The sequence below is a fragment of the Myotis lucifugus genome, unplaced genomic scaffold (assembly GCF_000147115.1).
Source record: "Myotis lucifugus unplaced genomic scaffold, Myoluc2.0 scaffold_387, whole genome shotgun sequence".
Taxonomy (NCBI): Eukaryota; Metazoa; Chordata; class Mammalia; order Chiroptera; family Vespertilionidae; genus Myotis; species Myotis lucifugus.
The window spans coordinates 757690-780199 of NW_005871435.1; the positions used below are offsets into that span (position 1 = coordinate 757690).

The following is a 22510-nucleotide window of genomic DNA, read 5'->3' on the forward strand; positions in this document are numbered from 1 at the left end:
CAAATGCTCAACAGCTGATGTGGCTAACTCGTGTGGATCAGTTATGATCTATGGCATATTTCCATTGCCGCAAAAAGTTCTTTTGAACATCACTCGTCTAAATTGTTTCCCTTTATTCAAAAAAACCAGCCTTGGGTGGCACAGGAGTCTTTCCTCTAAGCAGGCTGTGTAGATCTGTCCTCGGGGTTATCCTAAAGAGCAGTCTTATTTCCAGATGCTGGGGAGGCTGATCCTCCTGGAGCCTGTATCCCCCAAAGGAGTAGCCCAAACCTCCCTTTTTTTCATAAAGGCCCCACTTTCCTACCTGATCCTGGTTCAAAGCAGACCCACACCCTGTAACAGGAGAACCAGACAATTAAGTCATAAAATTAATTTTGTTTCCTTTCAGATGAGGCTTCATTCCTGGCAAAAAGGGCCAGACCGAATGCATGTTTTGCCAAATATAAATGCAGCATTTCTGAGGGAGGGCAGTCCGAGGAACACAACTTTAAAATGAGCATGGAGGTGAAAGGGGCAGGCAAGGAAGGAGAGAAGACCTTCGGTAGCCCAGCCTTCACTCCTTAATCACTAGGGAAATTACAGGGGGTGAGAGTGGGGGAAGGGCAGAGATAGCTGCAAGATATTTTATTTTAAAAAGGAAGAAAAGCTCCTTTTTAAAGAATACTAAAAGACAACAAAACCAGCACCTAGATCTGGAAGATCTATACAAGCCCGCAGGAGAGGGTGACTGCCCTGGTGGCACCCCGAGCACCTGACTCCTGGCTGGGGAGAGACCATGCACAGTTGGTGGGTTTTGGAAGACGCGCTGCTTGGAGAAGAAAGTCCATCCTTGCCCAGTTGGGTTCTGCCCCAGCCGGGAAGGGTAGGCAGGAGGGAGAGGAAAGGCAGCAGTCCTAGCAGGGAGCCACCAGTCTTCGTTTCCGGATACATGCCCAGATCCACTCTGGGGAGACCTGCTGGGCCTCAGGGTTCTTGTCCCTGCTACCCAGCACGTGTGTGGCTGAGGCCATGTCAAATTCCTGTACCAGGTCCCCATCAAATGCCACAAAGTAGCGTCTGAGACGGCTGAAGTCTGGTGTGGAGGGCGGCAGGTAGAGCCGCACCCCAGTGAAGATGTCCAGCAGCACCTGCAAATGCACAGGATCAGGGAGGGGTTGCAGTGGGGCAGTCTGTGCTGGGGGCAGGTAGGTCTCCACGCAGATGAGCATAGGCCAGAGGAGGGTTAGAATAGGAGGCGAGACGTAGGGAGCCTCGCTAGCGGTCAGGACATGACTGGAAAAGGTTTACTGGGGAAAAGGCATAGACATCAACACCCCCATCCTCCAGCCACTTCAGAGTACACAGGGATGGAGACCTGCTGGGTTCTTATGCCTGCTACCCAGCACATGTGTGGCTGAGGCTATGTCACTCCTCCATCCCTGCAGAGCAAGCATGTGGCCCGCTGGCCGCGGGCTTGACATGCTTACTGTAGAGGAAAGGGAGAGGGGACAGGTCCCAGCACTGGAACCTGAAGGGAAAAGGACATGTCTCCAAGGACCATCCAGTGGCTGGTGGGCAGTGATGTTGTTCATTCAAGCAGTGCACTGCACAAATAGCTAGAACGGGGGCCAGGAGCCCAGCTCACTGCTGGGGATGGATTCAAGGGCTTCAGGTAGGGAAAAGATGGCAAAGGTCCTACAGGTCTGCTGGGGCCTGCAGGGTGATCACTCTCTCCAGTGACCAAAGGCTTGCTTCTCTATCTGCCCTTTGGGCCACCAGTTCTCCCAGGGTTGAGCCTAGTTACTGGCCTCAGTAAGTGGTTGAGTATAATCAAAACCTGAGGGAGCACCAAAGAGAAAAGGCTTCTAGGTGCGAGGACAGGCACTAAGCCAGTGGTGCCGTCTCCCCTCGTTGCTGGCTGGCCCTGCACCCGCCCTGAGCACAAACTCACACTGCTGCACTCCCATACCCAGACTGGGCTTGCTCCCCTTTAATGTCAACTGTGGTGGGTCCCTGCAGCCTCTCTGCTGGGCTGGGCTGTCTACCTCCTGCCTGCAGACACAGCTCTCCTTCCTCTCGGCTCACTGGCCAGCCGCCTCTGCAAGGCAACGAGAGGGCACAGGTAGAGCAGCTGCGGGAGGGGAGGGGTTAGGCCTTAGTCCCGAAAACACCTTTGCTCATCTCTTCAAGTTCAAGTGCAGGGTGTTGGGAACATGAGGCCCTGGACCAAACCAGCCCCTGGTGCACTCCTCACCCTCACCTTTGCGTGGCACGGAGTCTCATCAGAAGCCTTCCGCTTCTCCCCCACTTTCACAGGAGACTTCGTGACCAGCTTCTCCCCCACTTTCACAGGGGAAGGCTTTGCAGTCGGCTTGTGGCCTGCAGGAGAGCACGCGGGGTAAGAGCTAAGGAGAGGTTCAGGGGAGCTGACAGTGGTCCCTGAAGTCAGGGCAGCAGACAGGGCCAGGCCTGCTCTGCTGTGAGCAGGGGGAGAAGGGAGAGCTCAGAGGTAGCTAATCCCCAGAGATGGGCTCTCCCAGGGTCCTGTCATAGGTTTACTGAGCAATGGAGTGCCCAGCAGAATGGACTCTGGCCCATGGCTGGACACACAACAGGAGTGCAGTCAATGTCAGCTGCATGGACAAAGAATCATGGTCCGAGAGCTGGAATGGGAGACTGGGTCCTGTCCTTTGATGTCTGCCTTCACACTGCCCTTCCCTTCTTACCATTTTTGCTGTTGGGGTGATGCAGCTTCCCTCCTGCCTTCTTGGCACTGGGGGAGGACTGCTTGGGGGAGGTCCTGGCCTTCTGAGGCACAGCAGGCCCTGAGGTGCCCTCGTTCTCCCCGCTGTTGCCCCCTGCAGTGGAGCTCCCTTCGTTGCCAGCGACCACAGTGAAGTCCGCCCTCTCCTTGGACAGCTGGTACAGTTCCTGCGGAGGAGGGGGGAGGACGGCCTCAGAGGTGGTCTGTGTGGTCTGTTTTAGGCACATGGGGTTGGGGAACAGACAGGGAAGAGAGAAAATCCCTAGGGAAAAGCTGGCTTCCTGGGCGCCTTTCTAAACTTTGGCTGTTTTCTTGAGTAATCCGTACAAATCACTGTACTATTCCCTGTTCTTATTAACAGCGCAGAGACTAGCCTGGGGCGAGCCCTCAGCAGATGCTGTGAGAGCAGAGCTCTCGCTCTAGGACCCAGCACCCAGCGGGGCCTGATGCCCAGCGCTGCTGCTCTAGGCCCTGCCGCAGTTTGGTCTCCCTTTCTACCTGTCCTTGCCTGTCTCAGTGGAATGGGAAGGAGACAGAGGACAGGGGAACGGGCCAAATGCCCACGGTTTCAAGGCTGGGACAATCGGGTGGAGGACACACATGCAGCTGGCACCTTGAGTTGGGGGAGGTTGGTGGCAGATTTCCAGTCCTTATCATCCCGGATTCGGGTGCAGCGAGGGAACCGGATGGAGATCCCGTCGGCAGTGTGAGCCTCGGATTTGGAGAATTCAGCCCCTGTGATCTCCCACACGGCAGCTTTCTGTCAGGAGGAAGCTGGGTCACTCGCGGCTAAGAGGCAACGTCTCCCACCCAGCAGTGCAGACAGAACCTGAGCCCTGGCTGCGGGGGGTGGGTCATGTCTCGCTGCTGCTGCTGCTTCTACCGCTACCTTAGGAAGTACTGTCTTCTTTGGGCCTCAGTTTCTCTGACTGAGAGCAGGGACTGGGCCCGGTCACTTGTAGAGCAGACCCTCTGTGATTGGGGTTGGGTAGTCTCTCTCCCCCTCTGTTAAGGAGGATTCCTCAGTGTGGGCTGCGCAGCCCAGATCCCTGCCCTGGGGTGGACTGCCAGTGAGGTTGAGAAGGCATCTCTATGGACCTAGAGGATTTGCGAGCTTATTTTATGGGCTGAAGGTCCGCAGGCCGCTGGGTTGATACCTTCGGGTCTGGGACGATGAAGTCGGGATAGTAGATCTTGTTGATTTTCAGCCAGCTGGGTATCTTGCTGGGATCCTGGAGGAAAAAAGATGTTGTCTTGGGCTGTTCCCAAGCCAAAACCAGACTTAAGCCTCTCCGGGTCATGGGACTATGAGAAGAGGTGACTCAGCACAGAGGCTGACCCTCAGCTCTTGGGGTCCTCCCTGCCCAGAAAGGGTGTGATCTTGAGGGCCTGCAGCCGTTCCCACAAGGTAGGCAGGCACTCCGAGACTCTGAAGGCCTAACACTGCTCCCAGGAACACAGATAAACGCTACCTGTGGTCCCCAAAGTGCGACCTGTCTCAGAGGCCAGGGCCAGCAGCTCTCCCTACCTTGCTGATCTTCACCATGTCCAGCTCCTTCTGCAGGCGGGCGAGCGTCGCATCATCATGGCCTCCTGAACACTTGGTGACTGTGCACCACTTCTGGCTGCTTGGGTCGTAGCAGCCCATGAGGAAGATGGACATCATGCCACCTGGGAGGAGGGAGGGCTGAGTTGTGGGTGGAGGGAGCCCTCTCTGCCCGCCCCACCCACCCGTGAGTCAGCCTGCTGGAGAGCAGCGGGCATCAGAGTGCGAGCTCACCGCTTGGGTCTAACTCTTACTCGCTGTATAAGTTTAACCTTTAGGAGCCCCAATTTCCTCTTCAGTAAATTAGGGATGATCACACAATTTGCTGGGCTCTGGTGAGGACTAAAAGGAAATGAACTGTGCCTGACACACAGTAGGTCCTAAAAGTACTAGTTCTTCAGACCCCAGCTTTCCCTCTAGTCAGGAAATTGAGATTTTCTCTGAGGAGAAGGCTGCCAGGCCCTGAGTAGTTGGTGGTGAGTTTCTTTGTGCTGGGCTAGCACAGGCTATTCTTGTCTGACCTCTTCCTGCCCAAGTCTTTAGCTCTCAGATGTCGCTGACTGAGGTGACATGGGCTGAGTTGGGGACCGCTGATCCAGAACTTTGCAAGTCATACTGGCCTTGCTGGCAAGTCAAGCCGGTAAAAAGGCCAGCCTGTACCCTGAGTGGTGCCTTTCAAAGAAGTATCTGCCAGAGCCCACCCTGACCTTTGCTCCCTTGCCCATAGAAGGCCCCAAGGACCACCAGGTCAGCTGTGTCAGCCATGGCCCCCTCATTCAGATAGTCTTTCTTCACTTTCAGCCAGTGCCGCTTTCCAGGCTCATATGTACCCTGAGGGGAAGCAAGAGAGAAACCACAAACTAGAATGGAAACGCCATGAGGGCGGGATTTAACTCTTCACACAACATATCAGACCTTCCACTGCCGATCCCACTCTAGGGAAGAGCCCTTGGGCTCCAGCACTACAGGAGACACAGCATCCCATTCTCTAGATCCAGAACAGCGCTGTCCAAACCCTGGAAAGATGCCCCTCAGCACCCATCCCCAACACCTCAGGCCACCACTGCCATCTCCTGGCCAGGGCTGGAAAGGCCCAGCAGGGAGGGCTCAGTGTACAGAAGGCAAAGCCTGTGGCCATCTTACCTTTGCGTCCTTCAGCACCAGCCCTTCCAGGCCCTCTCGGATCACCCGGTTTATCATGTCAACCAAGTCGGATGCTTTCTGAGGGACAAGAGGAGAGATGTTGAGAATCGAGAGGGTATGAGAATTGAGAGGGTGCTATGTGGAAACACCTTGACTTGAATATACAGAACAAAGGGTTTGCAAAGCAGGGACCCTGCCAAGATGCTGTGGCTTTGAGACACAGGGAGCCCACCTAGGTTTCATGCCCTGCCCTCCTAGGTGGAGACTAGGAGACAACATATGCACATCAGCAGCCCCCATAATATAACTCATTCTCTCAGTCACATCGGGCCCAAGGGGTCTCTGCCCTGCTTTCAGACCATTAGGTGCTGCCTAGGTGGGGTCTTCTCACCGAAACTTGCTTCATTTCTGAGAACATGATCCGGTTGGGAATTTCAACCATGTTATCATGAAGAAACTTCCGCCGTTCACACAGAGGCCTAAAGGGGGCATGAGAGCTGAGTTCAGGCCAGGATCCTCCCACCCCCATTAGTTCTAGAGGGAAGGGACACAATGACATCCTGCTTCATGACACTGTGCCATAGCTTCAAGCCCTCGTGTCTAACAGTTCTGCCCGTCAGGCTCCTTTTGTGGCCAAAGACAGACAGTGTGAGCTGTGGCACAAGCCACCTCATCCCATAGTTCCTGTTTCTACTTTACTGAATCATGGGAGAACTGGCGTCTAGCCCAAACAGATTGTATGAATTCTGGTCCCACCCAAAAAAGGAAGCCGACTCTTTGTTTTTTTATTCCTGGCACCTGCCTCATCCCAGGCCCAAGGCTGGCTGTTTCTTGGGTCAGCAGGCCTAGGCCTCAGGACCTGAAGCCCAAACCCCAACTCCTACCCGCAACACCTCTTTCTCCCTTCCACTGCCCTTCCCCTCCACGCTCAAGGATGGCAGCCAGTGTGGGGGATGGTGGCACCGGTACACAAGCTCCGCGCCCCCCCCCCCCCCGCCCCATCATGAGCTTCCTGCTGTGAGCCTCTTCTGAAGGCAAAAACCTCTGAGCTGAAAACCATCTGCCTTACGTCCCCATGGGTGCTGTTGGAGAAAGAAACTGAAACCCTACTGTGCTCACAGTCTATTTCTGTCAGCAGTCCATGTTGCTGTAGCGGAGAAAGTTTGGGGGCGGGATGGTGACTTAGGCTCTGAGAAACGAGGCCTAGTCAGATCTTCTCTTCCTAACACTAAATGGGGAGCTGACTGTGTTGCACGTGTGCTACCTCTCAGCATTCTCCTGCCGCTGCCCCTGGCCCTGCCCAGCTCCTGGGCACAGGGGTATGCGATCCAGCCCCTTCTCTACCCTCCTTTCCAATCTGAACTCCCCACCTCCCTACCCAGGAACTGAAAATAGATTCCTCACCTGTCCATCAAGCTGACATCATTGAAGTAGATACAATCAAAAACAAACAAGCAGACATTAGCATCCTGGAAGGCCGCTTTCTGTAAGGGCAGAGGAGGGTAGTAGGTACAGAGGGATAAATAAGTAAGAGGGAGTGAGAAATGGGTAACACCAGTTACTTCTGGAGACCCTCTGAAGCACCTGATAGAAAACTCCTATTTGTGCCTTGAGGTCCCTGGTCCGTAAGGGCACTTAGCAGATGGTCCTGAATAGAAACCAACCCAATTATAGTTAGTTCCCAATACTAGCTCCTTTTTATGCCAAAAAAAAAAAGACTTAAACTCTGGGTTTATTCAGAAATGAAGAATAAGCCCAACCCTAAGTGAGTGATCGATTCCTCCACTTTCAGACCGATAGCGCGTGCGTGCGTGCACACACACACACACACACACTCACTCATTTTTGCACCTTGGCCCTGAGCCAGTACCTTGTGCACGCCCAGCGTCCCAAAGGGCAATGGTTTGCCTGTCTTGTTGTCGATCAGGAGCACCTCAGAGTCCAAGATCATGCTGTGGCCCCCAGGGAAAGCCTGGGGGATGTATTCCTTAAAGTGGGCCACCTGGAAGTAGAAGAGTCACTTAAGTGAGGGAGAAGTAGGCAGCAAAGACCTGAAGCCAAGCCACAGAGCAAAGCCCAGGCCCCAGCAGGAACACAGAACACCAACACATGGAAGTCCAGCTAATGGAAGACACAGACCTGGGCCTTGTCAGCCACCTGGACAAGAGGAAAGGGGTGTGTTTCAGAACCCTGTCCAGGCCCAGGAGGAGGCTGGCCCATGCTGAGTCCTTTTCTATGGGCTATGAAGGAGTTTGGTGGAAAAGGAAGAAACAGAGAATACTTGGGGGCAGGTCAACAGGACGGGAGGCAGGAAAGGTGGGCAGGCAGAGATCTGTGGGGAAAACAGACTGGATGGGAAAAAGATGGAAAGGGAGAAATGAACCCCCTTAGGAGCAGCAAGGATACCCGAGAAGAGACTTCTCTGAGGGGGAGCTCTGAACCCAGAGCCATCTTCAAATAGAGTAAGAAAGGAAGCTTGGAATTGGCTTTTTCCTGATCAAGGCAGAGCCCTGGTTTCCAACAGTTCCCGAGAGGGAGAAGCCCACTGCTATCCATGGCAGCCCTACTCAGTGATGCCAGCAGTGAGGTCCTGGACTGTGGTCCAATTTCTCCCTGGCAGGGGACAGACCACAAACACATGTCATTCTTATAGAGTGGGGACAGGAAAGGCCTGCACATCCGTTCCACTCTGTTTCAATCCCCTTACAAATCAAAACCTAGGAGAAATAAGGGGTGAGTGAACTTTATAAAGGAGAGCAGGGAAAGGGCTCGCATTCTGGGGAGCTGGGCTCCGACTCCTCCCAGGGGAACAGGAGCTGCCCACTGAGCTATTTTGCCAGGAGCTACCCACTGAGCCACTTTGCCACTTTGTCCCTCAGCAGTTTCCCTGTGCGCCCAGTGCACGTGAGCCTGCACTCAGGCTCCCTGGGGAAGCGGCTGCCTGGCTGTCCTCTGGAACACCCGAGACGAACACCTGACTGCTCCATGTGCCCGCAGGAAGGCCCCGCTGAGGGAAGGATGTGAGGCACACACCACGGCCTCTCCACCCTGGGGGATCTGAGCTAGGACAGAAGGGGTAGCATGGATAGGAGGTCCATATACTCACTAGCTACTGGGGCCAGATGTTCCAGCTGCTTTTCCTTGAAGGTAGCCCTCCCAGAGGCCCTGAGAGCTGAGAAGGACTGAGGAATGAGGTTCTCAATGCCCCGATTAAGGGCTCCCAGATGCCCCTCATGGGGCTTTGTTTACAGCAGAATGAACTTCCGGAGGACCAGGGCTTTGGTTCTGTTTTGTATTTTTTCTGCTCTATGTCCACCCCTAGAACAGTGCCTAGCACAGACTAAGCACTTGATAAATATTTGTTGAACAAATTCACGATTGACAACCCAATAGCGCCTTTGTACCTGAACCATAATTTACCTCAGTGGGGAGCACACAGGAAATGGAAACGCAAAAAACAACCACAAGTCACTCTCCAGATAGGCTCTCTGTCCCACCTTCACTGTGGGCAGGGGAAGCATCAGTGTCCTCTGGGGCTCTGTGCTGACTAACCCAAGTCTGGGCTCTGGCTGGCCTACTGAGCAACCCCTCATCATTAGAAGAGTCCAAAATGAATGAGTGAATTCATTCATTCACTCAACAAATACAAAACAAACCTATTGCACAGCAGAGCTGGAATGGCGATGGCACTCTGGCCCTGAGTCTTAAGAGGCAGAAGGGAAAAACAGTCCTGGTTGGAAGGAAGGGCCCTTACCTTGTGAGGTAGGACGGGCTTGAGACTGCGGCTGAAGTAGCTGAAGTGATCTCCGTCCTTATGCACCTGGACTCGCTCCCCATCATACTTGATCTCAGAGTACATGCCGTTAGGACACTTCTTCATCGCATACTCAATGGACTTGCAGGCCTCGGCCTTGGGGGTGGGGGAGAAAAGCCTGGAGACTTACAGGTGCTCTTCCAATGAGGGGTGCTCAGCAGGGACAGCCCAAGGGCCCTGGGATGCCTACTGAAGCACACCCTCAGGGCAGGCCACTGACGAGGTGATGGGGATGGAAAAGGCTGGGTAGTGTCCTATCTGGAGTGGACATAGGAGCTTGCACTTCGAGGACTATGAATGCAATTCATTGTAGAGCTAACAGAATTCCACTGAAACAGCATTTCACTCCCCCACCCCAATAATTTAGGACCTTGCAGGGCTCTGGCTTATTAAACATACTGGTTATCTCAGCACAGGAGGTACATAGAGATAAGATTAGAGTGCAGGTGACAGTAAGGCTGGCAGGGTGGCAGTGACCAGGGGTCCCTAGGACAGGACAGGACACAGGAGTGCTTATCAGATACCTGTGCCATCCAGATGCAAACAATAACGGCTACCATTTGGGGGATATTTATATGTGTCAGATAGCATACACATTGCCTTTCATCTTCGATGTAGTATCTTATGTGATAGATAATACTGTTTTCATTTTATGGGTCAGAAAATTGAAGTTCAAAGAAGTTAAGTGCTCACTTAAGATTACATAGCTAGTAAATGGCAGGAATTAGGTGTGAACTGAGGCCCAGCTCCAAAGGTGTGTGGCTAACCACTAAGCTATATAACCCATGCCACTCTTCAAATGACAGTTTGTAGAACAGACTCCAGAAAGAATTCTAATAAAAGTCAGAAAGCCACTACTGCAGATGACCGGGGTATGTCCCTGGGATAGAGATCTCGCTATTTTGGTGCTGGCTGTCCCTCGCACATTCCTAGGAGGCAGGGAGAGAATACTTCCCTACCCCACACATAAAATCCTAAACCTAGGCTTCAGTAGAATACACAAGACAGTTTCATAAGAAGCACTGCACGAATGAACCCAAAGGATCTCATAGTAGGCGTGGAGCACACATATAGGAAAAACCGATGCCAGAAAGGAAACCCTATTTCTTAGAAATGAGCGGAGGCCCAAGATGAACTGTCAGAGCTGGACTTCATTCTCTAAGCTTCCTCTCTCCAGAAGAAAAGGTGCCCAAGTCACCCTGCCATGGGAAGCTATGAGCTATTTTGAGGCAGGTCACAGAACCTCAGGAGTTACTTACAAATCCACCTGTCTCCAGGAAAGATGATGGAAAAACCATCCTAGGCAGATGCTTCAGAGGGTTTCATACGTCATTCAGACAAGAACACTAACTTGCTGATGGCAGAGCTGGGCCTAGAGTGCAGGTATTCCCACGAATTCCCACGAGATCATGGTGTCTTCTCTTTGCCTTTACCTCCCCATTGAGAAACACCCTTCTACATCTCCACTCTTCCTTCCCCAAACTCCTGCAATCACCTTGTAAGGCCATCAGCATTCACCCTCCTAGATCTCCCAAGGAAGGAGAGGATACCCAGGGAGGGGTAGAAGGCAGGGCCCGAGCAGCATCCTTACCAGCATGGGCTGCACCGGGGTCATCAGTGAGGCCTGAACGCTCAGAGCTCGTCTCCGGCCTGGCTCTTTCTCCACCTCCTGCTCATTGTGGAGGACCCGCTCCACCACGTCCTGCAGGTTGCGCGAGGCTTTGAAGGCTTCATAGGCATTGGGGTCGAGGGCGTCTAACCTGCCAAGTGGACAGGAGCACAGATACAAAAACCCCTGCCTTGACCTTATTGCTTTGGATAGCAGGCTGTCCTCACAGAGGAGAGAGGGGAAAGGGCTGTGTCCTGTTGTCTAAAGGCTACCACAGGAGAAAAGAGCTCTGGGACAGCGCAGCTCTCCTGAGACACTGTGCCTATGTGGATGCTACTCTAGCCAAGAGGGGGCTGGAGTGGGCAACTGACTCATATTACGCTCACTGAACATAATTCCCTCTTGTGAGAAGGGTACTGTTATCTCCATTTACATATGGGGAAATGGAGGCCGAGCTAGGCCAAGTGACAGGTCCCCCAGAAAGGAAGAAGGCAGAATCAGGATTCAAATCCAGATCGGGACTCCAAAGTCCTGACACCAGCTGGCAACAGAGGAAACTGGCAGCTTAGGCTGTCAGAGGAGCTAGTACTTACACATGTTTTGCACCTGAGTTCATCTTCAGATCATGTTTGATCAACCTGATGATGCATTTAAGGTCATTGGCTGTACACCTAGGGGATGAGGCACATTCAACTTGGTCTTTGAAGAGCTCTGAATCCCCAAACCTTCCTTCCCTAGTGATTCCACCTTCCCTAGCCCATCCCCATTGGGCAGCTCCCCCACCTGGAGGCGATGTCCTGCAGGGCCTGTTGCTGCTCATCCTCCTTGGTGAGCTTGGAGAGCCGCAGGAGGAATTCGTCCACCTCCTGGATGGTGAGAAGGCTCTTGGCAGCTGGGGGGAAAGACTTGCTCTGCTCAAAGAAGACTCTGATTGTCTCTGACACGTCACCCTGTCTCCAAAAACCAAAATGCCACTGCTGCAACCCCAAAGTGGCCAAGTGTATTGCCCAATCCCCTAGGACCTGAAGAGATTCCAATCACTGCTTCTATCCCCAGCTCACACACACTGACCTCGCTTCTTAGAGAATCTACCCCACCCACAGTTTCTGGAAAGAGTACCTCCATTCACTAAAGGATCAGGCCACCTGCCTTAGCTGAAAAGTGACACAAGGACTAATTCAGGGCTGAGCCAATCTGATTCCCATTAGAATTTGAACTAAGAGACAAATATGGTCATCAGATAATGGGGGGTGCTCAGATAGAAACTTTCCATGGTGCCAGGGCTAGAGCCATGGAAACACCAAAGCTGAATGGTAAGCCCAAGTTATGGGGGAGAGGAGAAGCAAGAAAAAATAGGGTCCAAAAAGAGCCCCAGGAGAGATAGCAGGAAATCTCAAATCCTGACCCTCGAGTGCTGGGTTTCGTGGCTCAGCAGTAATATGACTTCAATCCTCAAAACCTTATGAAACTAACAGCTGTAGCCTCCCCTTCGGCTCTCTCATAACGGAAGCTTCCTCACATGGGTTTCGGTTCCTAAAACAGCATGTGCCCCAACCAGAAAAAAAGAGATCGCAGGTGCCTGGCTTGGCAGAACCCTACCTGGAATGCCGCCTACCCTCCCTTTCCTCTGACCTGCTCTAGGTCTCGTGCCATATCATCTGGGCTGCAGTTAAAAATGCGGCTGAAAAGCTTCACAATCTGCTTATCATTCAAGTTGTAAACGCTCTTAATAACACCCGGCAGCAGCAGCTTCACCGTGAGGTACACGTCACCGTGGAAACCATCTGGAGACAGAAGAAAGGAGCTTGAACAAATAAATACATAAACTCAAGGAACGGAGAGATGTCTACAATGCTGCCTGTGCTGCTACAGCACCCCGTGCACTTCACGACAGTAGTATGCTTGAGGTCACAGGGTTTGGGGGTTTATGTGTCTGCCTCCCCTAATGTAGCCCCTGGATGAACTCCCACAGGGCAGAGCCATGACTGTCACTTTAGTGTCCCCAGTGATGAGCACATTATAGATGCTCAATGATGACTTGTTAGATGAATGAAAGAAGCAGAGTTGGAAGTTTCTACTCCAAGCTGTGCAATGATTCACAAAAACCTAATTAAACATGCAGGACAGTGAATCTTCCTCTTGGTCATATGGGATGGATGCTTCTGGCCTCCTGGGGTGAAATAAGGGCAGGGAAGAGAGATGCCAATGTGCTCGAAGCAGAACTGGCTACATACTTGGCGGGGCCCAGTAAAAGAGAGATGTGGGACTCTTTGTTCAAAATTATTAAGAATTGGCCCAGCTGGCTTGGCTCAGTGGTTAAACGTCGACCTATAAACCAGGAAGTCACAGTTCGATTCCTCATCAGGGCACATGCCTAGGTTGCAGGTTCGATCCCCAGTAGGGGGCATGCAGGAAGTAGCCAATCAGTGATTCTCTCTCATCATTGATGTTTCTATCTTTCCCTCCCTCTCCAAAATCAATAAAAATGTATTTTAAAAAACGTATTAAGAATTTCAAGCCAGGCCCTGCCAGTGTGGCTCAGTGATTGACCTATGAACCAGGAGGTCATGGTTCGCTTCCTGGTCAGGGCACATGCCTGGGTTGTGGGTTCCATCCCCAGTGTGGGACATGCAGGAGGCAGCTGATCAATGATTCTCTCTCATCATTGATGTTTCTATCTCTCTCTCTCTCCTCTCCCTTCCTCTCTGAAATCAATAAATCTATAATAATAAAAAGCGTAATATGCTAATTAGACTGGACGAAGCCGCAGTGGGCCCCCCTAACTCCCCGGCAGCCGTGCCGAGGTTGAGGCAGCTGCAGTGGCAGGGGCCGAGCCCCTTGCATGAATTTTGTTCATCGGGCTTCTAATATATATATATCTAAAAGAAAAAAAGAATTTCAAGCCAGCAGTAGCAGAGAATTCAACCTGTGCAACGGTACAGTTCACATGCCCATGAATCCAGCTATGGCTCTGAGCTCTCTAGAGGAAAAGCCCACCCAGAATGCTCCAGGCCTCACCTCCAGCTGAGCCTTTCCGAAGAAAGTCCTGGATGATCTGGGTCTTTGAATTGTAGCTAGGATTTTCAGCCACCATGGCGCACAACTTCCGAAACTCACGTAGCAGACAATCCTTGTGTTTGGGGTCACATTTGCTTGAGGACAGACTTGTCTTAAGGGTGGGGCTTGAGCAGGCTTCCCCAGAGTTGTTGGGCTTGGCTGTTGGAGAGGAAACATCAGGAAACAACATTTCTTTGCTGAGAAGGAAGAAAGGGAAAGTAACAGGCACTCTGCTGGTGCCCTATATGTAGCTTCACTTAATCCCACAAAATAGTCCTTTGGGGTACATATATCACATTTTTTTAAAATATATATTTCATTGATTTTTTACAGAGAGGAAGGGAGAGAGACATAGAGTCAGAAACATCGATGAGAGAGAAACACCGGTCAGCCGCCTCCTGCACATCTCCCACTGGGGATGTGCCCGCAACCCAGGTACATGCCCCTGACCGGAACCGAACCTGGGACCCTCCAGTCCGCAGGCCGACGTTCTATCCACCGAGCCAAACCGGTTTCGGCCATATATCACATTTTATAGGTAAAGAAATGAAGGTCAAGTAATTTCCCCAAATCTCACAGCTATTAATGGCAAAGAAACAGTGGCTTCACACCCAAGCAGAGGACCAGGTGAGGAGCATCTCTTTATAGGAGCGCCTCAGAGAACAAAGGCCACCTTCATGCCAAAGTGGCCAGGAGGATCTCAGAGCAATTGTATGTGAAGCTGACCCCAGAAAAGTTGGGATGAGGAAGGGGGAAGAAATCAAAGGACGTGGTAGTCAATGTGAAATCTTTGCTACCGCAGACTGTCAGAGCTGGCAGAAGCCATAATATTATCTAGCTCAATCTCTTCCTCCTGATGAGAAGACCTAGGCCTGAGAAGAGAGACGTTCCCAGCCCTTTGCCACCCCCATCACCACTTTCTTTTCTTTCTTAAAGGTTGCCAATGAGCAGGGCTTTTCTTCCAGACACCCCAAAATAACTGTACAACTCTTCAGTGATCCCCTCTATGTCTTTGTGACAATTTACAAAACAAATTTCACGTTGCAAGCTTGCAGCAGTCATTAGCAAGCAGCCTGCTGATGGAAACTGCTGCTTGTCTGGCTTTGTAAATTATAAATGCATCCTCATCTCTGACCTGGAGTCTAAAGAGGATGTTAGTGGACAAGTCTCCAGAGCATCGATGTTCAGCAGGTTGCAAGAACCAGAACACATTGTTTCCCTCAACTTCTCCCAAATTCCCTCCCCAGGACCAGGGCCTTTCCAGAAACATGTTGTCTTTATGGTCACCTGAACTGTTCTCTACCTTCGGCCTACCATTAACAACAAAAAAAGCACCTCAGAATTTTAAACTAATAAAGATCCTACAGACTCAGGCACCCTTTTACAACCTTATCTCTTGTAGTCTCGTGAGAACGCTGTGGGATACAGGAGGCAGGTGCTGCCATTCCCACTTCACAGATGAGGCCACAGAGGCTCAGAGGTGAAGTGACTTGATCCCCTGAGCAAGCTGTTGGGTCACAGTGCTGGAACCAGGACCCAGGTCTTCTGACCGCAAGTCTAGGCTTCTTTTACTCACATAAAGCTATCCTCCCAAACAACTCCTGTGTCCATGTGTTTTGGCTTCATTTTCCTTACCTGAGCTGGTCACAGAAAGTTTCCAAATAAGACACGAGGAGGTAGGGGAAACGAGCACACGTGTTGGAGTTAAACGGACCTCAGTATACATACTAATTCCATAATGAACCGAATATCAACTTTTTCTTTACAAAACAGACCTAATGAAAGAACTTCCTAAGGTTAACTGAAGAACAAACAAAACTGCATATGTAAAGGCCCTACCTTGCCCAATGCTATCAGTTACATAAGGCACGTATGATACTTTGCCTGCTCCCTTTCATCTCTAGTTTGGGCAAGTTTAGAGAAGCAATTTTTCAAAATTCTTTCATTATTAAAAAAACAAGGCAGTAGAGGGCAGGTTATAAGCTGTCTGACCCAAGTAACTACTTCAAAGGGAAATATCATCACAAAGCAAATATCTTTGTTACAATAAAGTATACCAAAAAATGCTATATAGGTGGAGCATTGCGAATTAGCATTATCTGTCTCTGCTCAGACGGAAGCAAATTATTGAGGCAGAATTTCACTCTTAGCCACAGTCCCAAATAGGATAACAAATTAAAAGGAGGACCATAATAGCTAACGTAGACCTAACCTATCTTACCTGAAAAGCCAGAAAACTTCCGGGGATTGGTATTGGTAACAGATGAAGCACCTTTCACTGGAGATGTCACCTGGCCTGTGGATGTCAGCTTCGCCTGGACAACGGCTTTCTTCTTTGGTGTGCCTGCTGCTTTAGAAGACAGATCTGCAGGACCCCAAAAGAAAGGAAAATATGCGTCAGTGGAAGAGCCCCGAGAAAGCTTCCAAAGGACCTATCAGCGGCTCTTACAGCCTTGCTTGGTCACCCTGGTAAGTTACCCCAAGGCTGGTTGCTGCCTAGGTGGAGGTACCTGGTCATATGGTATTAGGAAAGGGTGTTCTGGGGACAAAGACCCAGTTACCCTTTATAATAACTTACATTTTCATCAACACTCTCTACCTCTTATTCCACATATAATAACCTCCAGATTATTTGGGGGAAATCAGAAATCATATCTCAATAGATAATACTTGGGAACCTCAGTTCCATGGAATTAGCCCCAATTTATAGATGCACAAGAAAGTAAGTGAAAAGGGCAGAGAAAGAAAATTTCTGGCTGCTGAGTTATTGGAGCTGCGACTATGTTTTCCTTCCTTGGAATGAGATGGGTCAAGGAGTAACAGGCTGAGGCCAATGGCTAAGGCAGGGCAGAGGATGGAGAGCTTGAGAAAGGTATATATAAGAAGTTTTCTCTCCTGGATGTCTTTTTCCCCTCTCAAAATACAAGGATAGAAACAAAACAAAATAAGGATAGATGTCCATTTTTTAGAGCCACAGAGTCCTCCTACAGTGACAAAGACTATACTTAATTGAAGATATGAATATTACTTTAAATATTACTTCACTGATGGTCATAAAGGACTAATTGGATTTGGAAGTATCAGTATATGATTTCTAAAATAGGCATTAATATAAATATGCATGTATGTGAGCCTTTACTATTTATATGTTTGTATATGTGTTTTATGTCTATACATACACATTTTCTAGTTCTAGTCCACTGAAAGGGCTTAAAAGCAAAGATAACTCGTGGCAACAAGGACATGTAGCATTCAGGTTTTGGTCTCTAATGCCACTCCGCACTAACGGGAACCAGGACTCTTCAGAGAAATGGCGGATCCCAGGGCAGGCAGAGGATACATAGAAGGTAAACCTAAGAGCATCCTGTTATGCCAGACAGTAAGGGAGTACTTGAAAACATTTTAAAAAACAAGATAAAGGCCCTCAGGACATAGAAACCAGGTCAAAGTGTCTCCCAACTGGCCAAGTATGGGACATTAAAGCACCAAATTAATAAAGTACAGTAAAATTATAAGCTACCAGGAAAAAGTAATCTATGAGTCCAAACTGAAAATAAATTGACAAAACTGATGTACCAATAAATATTCTGTTCAAAAATGTCAATGTAATAAAAGACTATGGAATGTTCCAGATTATAGGAGGCCAAAGAGATGCTACTAAATGCAATACCTCATCATAAGATAGGGATTCTATCCTGAAGGGGGGGAAAATGCTATAAAAGATATTAACAATTGGATAAAACTGAAATACAGATGGTAGATTACAGTATTATAAATTTACTAAAGAATACATTTACTAAAGTTGCTAGCTGTATGTAGTATGGTCATGTAAGAGAATATTCCTATTCTTAAACTGTGTGTGTGTAAGGAGAGAGTAACAGAGAGAGCATACATAAACACAGATAAACCAAAGACAGTTAAATGTCAACAAAAGGTAAATCTGGGTAAAGGGAATATCAGTGTTCTTTGTACTATTTTTATTCTTGCAAGTTTTCTGTGAATTTGAAGTCATTTTCAAGTAAAGTTAACAGAAGACAAATAGATAAACATTGGACTCTACTCTCCTTATCATTTTCTTCTCAGCACCAGTAAGATGAGAAAGCAGTATTCACCCCACCTGCAATGTGCTGGCTTATCTGTTCCTTCTCATTATCTTCCAGCTCTTCCCAGCCTTCCAGCTCTGTGAGGTCCTCAATCTTTTTTGTGGTGGCCCGGGCCCGCTCCAGTTTCTCAAACATGCATTTTATGTGGTACCACTCTTTCATATCACCCCCGGACTCTGAGAAGGGATTGGGCACCACTTTGCCGATTCGGCATACACCCTTCACAATCTTTTCCTTGCATTTTTTGCAGCCAGCTGTGCTACGCTTGGCATAGTCCACACAGAACCGTTGCTCGGCCATCTCACAGGGCCCGCTGCAGAGCCCCACATGCGACCCTGGCAAGAAGGCAAGGCAGGTGGCACGTGGTCTTAGATTGCCTTTTTGAAATGACAGAATGGGTTTTCTTTTCTGGAGGAGGCAGCGCCCAGGAAGCCAACCTGTTTCTGACCACTGGCTGAATTGTTTTACGTCTGGCCAGAGATGTTCTCGGAATAGGCCCACTTCTTTTCGGCTGAGTACACGGAAGGTTGGTGGGAAGAGGATCTTGAAAGTCAAAGTCATACAGCTGCACAAAAGGGCAAGAGGCAGAAAAGGTGAGATATAAATGAGGAGCTAGGCTTTCAAATTCTCAAAGGCCAAGGTCCTATATAGTCTATGTTGACTCATCAAACACTTTCCAATGTATAAAAGATTTAATGCCCATGAGGATGAAGAAGAGTTCTAATACAGTAAAATTCAGTCTGCAAAAGGGTATTCAATTACCTAATGTACACATATATAATTAGTAAATCACAATCAAGAGAATCCAAATAACATAAAAGCCATCAGCAACCATCAGCAACACCCGATACTCAAAATGAATGATGACCCTTAAGTATTACAAGACCTGAAGCTTTTTTTAATCACCATGAAAAATGAAGTTTTGTTTTTTAAAAATATATTTTTATTGATTTCAGAGACGAAGGGAGGGAGAGATAGAAACATCAATGATAAGAGAGAATCATTGATTGGCTGCCTCCTGCACACCCCCTACTGGGGGTCCAGCCCGCAACCTGTACATATGCTCTGACTGGGAACTGAATTGTGACCTCCTGATTCATAGGTCAATGCTCAACCCCTGAGCCAGGCAGGCCGGGCTCCATGTTTTTAATGTGAAGTATAGATATATGCCACCCTTGGAAACTAAGCCACATCTATATAGATTTGTGATTTAATCAGAAACCCTATTTCAAGAAGCAATTAAAAGAAGTCTAGAATCAGACTGTTTGTGTTCAAATCCTAGCTCATTAGCTGTGTGACCTTGGTAGGCTACTTAACCTCTCCTTTCTTCAATTTCCTCAACTGTAAAGTGTGAATAATAATTGTGCCAAACTCAAGGGTTTGTCATTCTAAGAGTAAAGCCTTTAGAACAGAGCTGGGCACACAGAGAGGCTCCCTTGGTGCAATTAGCCTGTTTATACTTCAGAAACTCGAATCAGGGGATGCTGAAGTATCTGGGCGGCCAGAATCAAAGGAGCTGATAAATCAATCCCAATGGAAACAGGAATAATACGTGCATGGTATCCCCTCATCTTCTTAGATTCCTATTTTCTGAAGTATCTTCATAGGTCTGATTTTAAATATACTGGAAATCATTCCAACCTGTACACTGCTTTGTGTGACATTGCTATTGGGTGACATGTAATGAAAAACAGACTTCACTTAACGTAGTGCAATGTGATGCAGGGGGAAGCAGGTGGACGGGAATTGGGGATTTGAGTGCAGTGTGCCCTTACAGTTGCAGTGGTTCTCAACCTTCCTAATGCCTCGACCCTTTAATACAGTTCCTCATGTTGTGGCGACCCCCAACCATAAAATTATTTTCGTTGCTACTTCATAACTGTAATTTTGCTAGTTATGAATTGTAATGTAAATAAATATCTGATATGCAGGATGTATTTAGGCGACCCCTGTGAAAGGGTTGTTCGACCCCCAAAGGGGTTGCAACCCCCAGGTTGAGAACCGCTGGTTTAGGGGTTATGTTATCTTTGAGAAATGCCCGAGTCTCAGTTTTCTTGTTTGTCTGTTTTTTGTTGTTGTTGTTAATCCTTACCCAAGGCTATTTCCCCATTGATTTTTAGAGAGAGTGGAAGGGAGGGGGAGAGAGAGAGAGAAACATCGATGTGAGAGACATCAATTGGTTGCCTCCTGCACACTCCCCCCAGTCCTGCAGCCGGCTGGGGGAGGAGCCTGCAACCGAGGTAGGTGGAACCTGGATGCTTTGGTCCGAGGGCCTGCGAGCCAAACCCGCTAGGGCTGAGTCTCAGTTTTCTTATTTCTAAAACAGGGAAAATAAAACCTACCTCACAGAATGGTGGGGGAAGTTAAAATAAGTCCATGGATGGGCTGGTGTGTGTTTGTGTGGGGTGGACTGTGAACGCCTTGAAAATGTATACAAAATGTGCATATTCATAAATGCACCTTTTTTTTGAGCACTTTATGATTTTCATGAACAAAAACTATAATCTCCAAAAGTTTAAGACCCACAGAGCCTGGTTGAGCATGGACCCATGAACCAGGAGGTCACGGTTCCCTTCCCGGTCAGGGCACATGCCCGGGCTGCAGACTGGACCACCAGCAGGGGGCGTGCAAGAGGGAGCCAACCTATGACTCCCATCATTGTTGTTCCTAACCCTCCCTCCCTCTCTCTAAAGTCAATAAACATAGTTTTTAAAATGAAGAGCCAGGAGGTGAAGTGCAGGGAAGTAGGTGCGGCAGGCTCCCACAAGGAGCGGAGAACATTCCGCGAAAACTGTTTACGAAGCAGCCCACACCCGCCGGGAAAGGAGCCCCTCGCCGCGCCCTGCCCTCGGGCGTGCGAGGCCCCGGGGGCGGGGGCCACGAGGAAGCCGGCGCTGCTTGGAGGAAGCCGGTGGGTCCCAGTCCCGGGCCCGGCTCAGCAGCTGCAAAAGCGGCCGAGAAGCACCCGAGGCCCGGACGCAGCTGGGCTGCACGGGGCGGGGAAGTGACGGCCTCCGCCGCCTTTCCTGGAGGACCTTCCGCGGTGCTTTCGGGGCAGGCGGTAGGGGCTCCCGGCCGGAGGACACCGGTGGGCCCGGGGACGCGAGCCCCTCGGGCCGAGGACACAGCCAGGGCTGGGGAAAGGGACGCGGCCGGGTCCGGAGCGGCCCCCGCGGGGGCATCCTGCTTGGCGTGGACCCGCGGGGGTCCGGGGAGCCACGCGCCAGCCCCATGGGCTCCCGGGGGGCCGCCACGTCACTGAGGGTGTGCCCCGCACTCCGCGGGCGGGGGAGGAGCTGAGGGGCTGCCTCCCGGGCCGCGCCGAGCCCCGCGCCGGGCCGCCTCCCTCCCCACTGCCTGGACCCGCCGCGCCGCTGCTCACCTGCCTTCCCGGCTCCGGCCCACAGCGCAGGCCTCGGACCCGGCGCCCACAGGCCGCGCTCTGCCTCCGCGGTGGTATCGCCTGTCTCTTTAAATCCGGGTCCTCGAGCCGGCCGCAGTGCGCAGGCGCCAAGGTGCCGGCCCCGCCCCGCGCCTGCCACGTGGGGGATTGTGAGGCGGGCGGGGAGGCGCTGGGCTCCGCGTGGCGGGGTTCCTCGTCTCCGGTCGGGCCCGGGAAGGCGGAGGTTCCGGGACGTGGTGGCCCCGGGAGCGCAGCCCGGCCTGGACTTCTGAGGACTCGCTGATTTGCTGATAATGTTAGAGATTGTCTAGTCTTTAAAGATTCTGGTTGCGAAACTTGTAATGAGCTTGAGGAAGGCATGATTATGTCATTCAGCCTGCTTTTCTGTGCACCCTCTGTCTTGTTCGCACACAGTGCCTCGCGCATAGTCAGTATTCTACAAACATTGCATTGAAAAGAGGCACTGGGTAGATCTAGCAGGTATAACATGCAAAGAAGTAACGGGGAGAGCAATCCCGATTGTGTATTGTTTAAAATGTATTATATGATTTCTTTTGAACCTCAGGTCAGCTTTTTGAGAGACTAGGATGGCTATTTTTACAGAAGAGCAGCAGGCTCAGGAGGTTCAGCGAACCTGTTCAGGTTCCAGAAACGGCAAACTATTGGGCATTGTTTGAGGGAGCCAGGATGAGGTCCTGGAGGAGTTATGCCCATGTTGTGTGTAGGGCCTTTGTTATCTGTAGGGGATGGAGAGAGAGCCCTGAGGGCCGTAGGGAGCAGTAGCTACTGTTGGAGCTGGGTGTAGGGGAGAGACTGAGTAAGGGAACTATTAGAAAGTTCTTGGTGCTGGCTTTGGCCGCACATATACTAAAATTGGAATAACACATAAGCGAGGCTCCTGTCCAAGGATGACAAGCAAATTCATGAAGCAGTCCATGATTTTAAGGAAAAATAATATTTTTCCTTTTTATTGTATCTATATGAGATGATGAATGCTAACTAGACCTATTGCCATAATCATTTCACAATTATGTAAGTCAAACCATTATGCTGAAACTTTAAACTTAGGAATGTCAGTTATATCTCAGTAGA

General features: G+C 50.2%; 1 protein-coding gene and 1 pseudogene across 13 annotated transcripts; one reads left to right on the plus strand and one right to left on the minus strand.

Annotated features, from left to right (window-relative positions):
• Positions 1 to 93: 93 nt before the first annotated feature.
• On the minus strand, positions 94 to 21520 carry LIG3 (DNA ligase 3). 13 transcript variants are annotated; one of them, XM_014467310.2, is made up of 21 exons: positions 21398 to 21520; positions 18030 to 18580; positions 16134 to 16277; positions 13874 to 14071; positions 12488 to 12639; positions 11639 to 11805; positions 11449 to 11526; positions 10838 to 11006; positions 9187 to 9342; positions 7303 to 7434; positions 6837 to 6916; positions 5824 to 5911; positions 5433 to 5510; positions 4997 to 5120; positions 4272 to 4414; positions 3901 to 3975; positions 3357 to 3503; positions 2706 to 2910; positions 2240 to 2358; positions 2025 to 2077; positions 94 to 1127 (listed from the first exon to the last, which is right to left on the minus strand). In XM_014467310.2, the coding sequence occupies exons 2-21, from the start codon at positions 18574 to 18576 to the stop codon at positions 554 to 556; spliced, it is 3429 nt and encodes a 1142-aa protein (XP_014322796.1). In that variant the 5' UTR covers positions 18577 to 18580; positions 21398 to 21520; the 3' UTR covers positions 94 to 553. The 13 variants fall into 13 exon arrangements, 11 of the variants coding, with proteins under 11 accessions (XP_014322796.1, XP_023599145.1, XP_023599142.1 ...); XM_023743377.1 differs by having other exon boundaries at positions 2706 to 2955; positions 18453 to 18580; positions 21398 to 21509; XM_023743374.1 differs by having other exon boundaries at positions 2706 to 2955; positions 21398 to 21509.
• Positions 21521 to 22261: 741 nt separating this feature from the next.
• LOC111823085 lies at positions 22262 to 22361 on the plus strand (annotated as a pseudogene).
• The last annotated feature ends 149 nt before the right edge of the window (positions 22362 to 22510 follow it).

Excerpts from the sequence above, each read along its gene's own strand:
- LIG3 (XM_023743374.1), bottom strand. The coding sequence starts at position 18,576 with ATGACTTTGACTTTCAAGATCCTCTTCCCACCAACCTTCCGTGTACTC. Across the intron at positions 5,121-5,432 it reads TGGTGCTGAAGGACGCAAAG|GGTACATATGAGCCTGGAAA; the intron begins GTAAGATGGCCA and ends GCTTCCCCTCAG. Across the intron at positions 3,976-4,271 it reads ACATGGTGAAGATCAGCAAG|GATCCCAGCAAGATACCCAG; the intron begins GTAGGGAGAGCT and ends TTTTTCCTCCAG.